The 1944-nt window shown below is 32.2% G+C and overlaps 1 protein-coding gene across 1 annotated transcript; it reads left to right on the forward strand.

The window, feature by feature from the left end:
• Window positions 1–497: 497 nt before the first annotated feature.
• LOC114075058 lies at window positions 498–1130 on the forward strand. The gene has a single exon (XM_027913278.1). It carries the CDS (start codon window positions 498–500, stop codon window positions 1128–1130), a length of 633 nt encoding a protein of 210 aa, XP_027769079.1.
• Window positions 1131–1944: the final 814 nt, after the last annotated feature.

Here is a 1944-nt window from a genome sequence, read left to right on the forward strand (position 1 = left end):
AAAGAAGATAGAGGCAAACGGGAAAAGAGTGAAGATGAACACAGAAGAAAAGTCAATTTAGTGTTCTAGTTACTTAAGTTTTTGGGATAATACTCAATTCCCCCCGTCTACCAAAATCCCTAAGACACACCTTACCTTTGATAAGGTCCTATTACCCCCACTTTTTTTTAAGTAATTGTTTACCACTTTCATAACTACGTGGCAATATACATGAATTCACCCATGTAAGGCGCGTGAGTGAATATTTTAGATAACAATGGCCAATAAAAATTTAACACGTGTCAAAGTAATTTAAAAAACACTCAAAAATAAATATAACGTTTATTGAAAAGGATGCAATTGTCTTCTTCTCTCTCTAGCAGTGTTCTTCATATTTTGAAAAAAAAAACCATTTTCAGTGTTCTTCATCTTTGAAAAAACTCCATTATCATTCAAGTTAAATAGCTCCTTGATTTGAAAAAGTAAAGTAAAATTTAATATATTCTTTACATCTTTTTATGTCGATTACTAATTCTTATTTTTTTGACAAGGTTTATAAAGTTAGGGTTATGAAAAAATCCGAGTCGAATAAGTTGTGTATGGATGAGAATGATTCAATGTGTAATGCGGAAATGCGATGCAAGCATGTTATCTTATTGCAAATGCAAACGTTCTGGTCAGATAGCAATCCCGAAAGACGATTTTGGTCTTGTCCTCACTATGAGGCCACAAACTTTAATTTCTTTAGATGGAGAGACAAGGAGAGAGTTGATGAAAGATCTCAGTTTATTCTTCCAAAATTGTTGAATAGGATTAACGAGTTAGAAAAAAATTATGAGCCTCTGAAGATGCAATTGGAACAACTTGATAATTCAAACATTGAACAGTCAAAACTAGAGAAAATTCCTTTTAATGAAGGTGAATGTCTTCAAAATCGTTATGAAAATTTGAACATCAATTCAAAGGAGAAGGGTGACAACATAAAAGAAATAGGTGAACTGAAAGACATGAAGAAGATGAAAGGGATGAAAATGAAGAAAATAAATAAAGGTGGTTGTTTTGGAAAATTCATTTGTTCTGTGATGATTTGTTTTGTTATCAAATGTAAGGTGTGTCTCAGAGATTTTGGGTATAGGCTGGGGGGTAATTGATTATTGTCCCTAAGTTTTTATTTGATCTATAATTCAATGATAATGAGCAATGTTATTTTCCTATTTTCATAGATCTTGTTTTAACTGTTAAAGTTTTATCGGGTAGAGCTAACATGTACTTGTATTGGTGTGAGGTAACAAGTACTTGGAGAAATAGTTGAGGTGCGTATAAGTTGTTTCTGACATGGACAAAGAGAACGTAAATTATAAAGAGAGTCACCATGGATTACAAATTGAAGAAACAATCGAATCAGTCAACATGAATTCCGCCGAAAAGAGAGTCATTGGAGTTGAAGAAACAAACTTAATCAGTTTCCATTCTTAAATATTTAAGATGCCCCAGACCGACTAATACAAATGATAACCAACAGTTGAATGGCTATAAGATTACATCAAGCAGCAACATATGTATTCAAACGGTGTCAATTGGAAGGAACTTGCATTCTCACGACCCTGTCTAAGTTACCAATCAAAAGTTTCTACTCAATGTAACTAACATTCTTCAATTGCCTAGAGTGCTTATAAAAAGTTGCAAGTTATACTGCTTTAAATTTCGCAATATGTTCAATGGCAGTACATTTTTCTACGTCGTTCAATATCCATACTTTTTCAATGACTCTATCTTTTGAGCATCATTTGTTTAAGTAAGATAGCAAGAGAAGTACTAACTTTTTCATCAAGTTGTTTATATACTCTTATTAAATTTTTAATAATCCAACTAGTTTTTCTAATATAAATAATAACCCTCATGCAAAGCAGACAATTTGTTTTTCTACCATGACTACACTGTTCATTTTTTATGTAGCCGTGACCA

This window comes from Solanum pennellii, chromosome 1 (genome assembly GCF_001406875.1).
Source record: "Solanum pennellii chromosome 1, SPENNV200".
Taxonomy (NCBI): Eukaryota; Viridiplantae; Streptophyta; class Magnoliopsida; order Solanales; family Solanaceae; genus Solanum; species Solanum pennellii.

Bases quoted from the DNA above. Each gene is read 5' to 3' on its own strand.
- LOC114075058 (XM_027913278.1), top strand. From the start codon at position 498: ATGTCGATTACTAATTCTTATTTTTTTGACAAGGTTTATAAAGTTAGG.